At 58.8% G+C, this 3400-nt stretch overlaps 1 protein-coding gene across 1 annotated transcript in view; it reads right to left on the reverse strand.

The window, feature by feature from the left end:
* Nucleotides 1-169: 169 nt before the first annotated feature.
* Nucleotides 170-3400, reverse strand: part of VANGL2 (VANGL planar cell polarity protein 2) — a 6567-nt gene continuing 3336 nt past the window's right edge. Inside the window, 4 exon segments of the mRNA XM_009889525.1 lie at nt 170-430; nt 742-973; nt 1682-1817; nt 2011-2147. Of these exon segments, the coding sequence (XP_009887827.1) occupies nt 170-430; nt 742-973; nt 1682-1817; nt 2011-2147 (766 nt within the window).

Genomic DNA, 3400 nt, shown 5'->3' on the forward strand with positions numbered 1-3400 from the left:
GGTGGGCAAGTGGTCACAGGTAGGTGTGATGGAGCTGGGCGTGGGTGCTGCTTCCCGGCACCCACTGCAGTTCTGCCCTCGAGCCGTGGACTCCCTGAGCCCCAGAGGACGAGCCGGAGGGGTCCAGATAGGGTCACCCCCCTCCAACCCCTCTCCATCCCTCTTCAGCTCACACGGAGGTCTCCGACTGCAGCCTCATGACAAACTTGTGCGACTTGGGGTCCACGAACTCCTCCGAAAGCTTGAAGAAAGGGATCTTCTTGGTGCTCACCACGAGGCTGAAGTCCTGGCGCTTCAGCACGAAGACCACCCCATCTTTCAGGCCATTCGTCACCGGCTCCTCGCTGACCAGCGTCCACTGCTTGGCCAGCCAACGGTCCTTGTGGTACTGGATGGTGGGTCCGGCCGTCAGGTATCGCTCAAGGAACGCCTTGGAGGAGGGAAAGACCACGTGAACGTCACCTTCCTACGGCTCAACCTATTATTTTTTTTGCAGCCTCAAGCTGCTCGGCAGGTCCTGCAGGAAAAACATCCCTGTGCTGCTGGTTCCCATTGCCGTGCGTTGCTGCTTTGAGGTTGCACCCGCTTTTCTGGCTCTATCCCTTAACCCCTGGTCCTCCCTGGAGGGGTGTTCTCACGTGGTGGGGAAAAAAACCCCACCCAAGTCCTCACCCTCTGGCCAAAGCCCTTGGGTGGTCCTGTGGACCCGTCCCACCTTGCCGTTCCCCCGCCCCGGCGCACCTTGGGTGTCATGTCATGGGTGATGCAGAACTCAAGGTGCTGCAGGATGCTCTCCATGGTGTGGTAGGGCTGCTGCTTGGTGGTGCGCAGGTACTTCTGCATGGCCCGGGCCATGGAGGCGAAGATAGCCTGAGCTGCCTCCCGCGGGTCCATGATCTCCCGCGGGTTCTTCTGGTCCTCCTCCTGCAGCCGCTTGATGTGGGTGAAGGCTTCTTCCACTGCCACCACCAGCCTGCCGGGGGAAAAACCATGGAGGTGGCTGCAGCGGGGCAGAGTCTGGCCATGGACAGGAGATCCCCTGGGGTTGGGGGGCAAACCACTTGCTGCCTGCCCACCTATAGATGGTAGGAACCCAGCTGCCACCCTAAAACAGTTTTGGGGGGAGATCTGGCTGTGCCATGCAAGAGCCAGGGGGAAGAGAAGGTGAAAAAGGGGAGACCTCAGAGACCCTTCCAGTGCCTAAAGGGGCTCCAGGAGAACTGGGGAGGGACTCTGGGTCAGGGAGGGGAGTGATGGGATGAAGGGTAATGGCTTCCAACTGGGAGAGGGGGGATTTAGATGAGGGAAGAAATTGTTGGCTGTGCGGGTGGTGATCCCCTGGGGCAGATGTCCCCGAGAAGCTGTGGCTGCCCCATCCCTGGAGGTGTTCAAGGCCAGGTTGGACGGGGCTTGGAGCAACCTGGGCTGGGGGGAGGTGGCCCTGCCCAGGGCAGGGGGTGGAAAGAGATGATCTTCAAGGTCCCTTCCAACCCAAACCCTTCTATGATTTCCCAAGAGCAGGGACACCTTGTCTTGGAGGGTCTTCCCAGGAGTGCCCCCTCCCTCCCGCCAGCATGGCCCTGGTCCTCTCGGTGGGTGGTGGGATGGATGCCCTATGGGGCATGTAGCAATGGGGCACCTGGTGCCGCACGCAGCCCGGTCCTCGCCGCCAGCCCCGTACCTGGCGCGGCGTTTGCGCACCCTGCGCTCGTGCTCCGCCTCCTCGTAGTAATACTCATTGTGGCTGTTGTCGCGCCGCCGGGCAGCCGCTGCGATGACGGCCCGGGACTGACCCGTGGAGTTGTTGGTGGTGTTTTCTGCAGGGAATAAGGGATGAGGTTAAATGAGGGGTTGAGGGGGCTGCGGGGCACCCGGTGCTCCCCCTGCCCTGTGGCCATCCCGCTCTGGGCTCTCCGGAGCCAAGAAGAGCCGCCGGAGAGGAAAACACAGGGATGGGGGAAAGAAGGAGGAGAGAGAACGAGAGGAAAAGCCAAGGGAAGGGGAGCTCACCCTCGCCGAGGGAATAGACCTTAAACCCGGACATTTTCTTGGACAGGACGGATTTTGGCAGGTTGAGGAGGGCAGGGTTGTAGACCGGGAAATCGTGGTAATAGTTCTCCAGGATCCACACGGCTGCTCGCTGGATGCTGCAGGGAGACACCGCCGGGCACGGGGAGGGGGACACACAGAGGTGGTTAGAGCCGCGCCGAGGGGCACACAGAGCCGGAGCGGGACGGGGCCGGGGGGACACGGACAGCGCATGGCACTGCGGGGACGTGTCATCCCACAGGGGGAGTGGGGCCGTACTCGCTGTGGGGCACGCTGGCAGCTCCTCCGGCCCCCCCGTGCCACGGAGGGCAGTGGCCTGGGCACAAGCACTGGTGAACACCAGTGTGCACGTGCACACGCCGGAACGCACGTGCACATACGTACACACACGCAGATGGGTTTTATGGTTGGACTCGACGGTCTTAAAGGTCTTTTCCAACCGAAATGATTCTGTGATTCTATGACTGTACATGCGTCAGTGCCCGTGCACATCTGCACACGCCTGAATGCCTGTGCACGTATGTATGCGCACATACGCATGCGTACAGCCATCAATGCACGTGCACATACAAATGCACACGCATCAACACCCGTGCACATATGTATGTGCACACATTAATGCCTGTGCACATGCGCATGTGCACACACATGAATGTCACGGTTGAACTTGATGATCTTGAAGGTCCTTTCCAACCTAAATGATTCTGTGATTCTACAAATGCACACGCGCCAACGGCCGTGCACTTATGGCTGTGCACACGCCCAAATGCCTGTGCATGCGGGCACATATGCATCTGCACACACACTAATGCACACACATCAATGCCAGTGCACACATACATGTGCGCACACATACATGTGCACACACATGAATGCCCGTACACATGTGCACGTGCACACACATGAATTTCACAGTTGGACTTGTCGACCTTAAAGGTCCTTTCCAACCTAAATGATTCTGTGACTATGAATGCACACGCAACAACGGCCGTGCACATATGCACGTGCACACATACCCACGAATGCCCACACATGTATGCACGTGCACACACATGAATTTCACAGTTGGACTTGTCGACCTTAAAGGTCCTTTCCAACCAAAATGATTCTATGACTCTATGAATGCACACGCAACAACGGCCGTGCACATATGCACGTGCACACCCACACACAAATGCCCGTACCTGTGTGCACGTGCACACACATGAATTTCACAGTGGGACTTGACGATCTTAAAGGTCCTTTCCAACCGAAATGATTCTGTGAGTGCACACGTGTCAATGCCTGTGCACACCCGCACGCGCGCACGCACACCCCGTGCACACCTGCCAACACGGGACCCCCACCCCGG

Source organism: Charadrius vociferus, unplaced genomic scaffold, assembly GCF_000708025.1.
Source record: "Charadrius vociferus isolate BGI_N301 unplaced genomic scaffold, ASM70802v2 scaffold128, whole genome shotgun sequence".
Classification (NCBI taxonomy): domain Eukaryota; kingdom Metazoa; phylum Chordata; class Aves; order Charadriiformes; family Charadriidae; genus Charadrius; species Charadrius vociferus.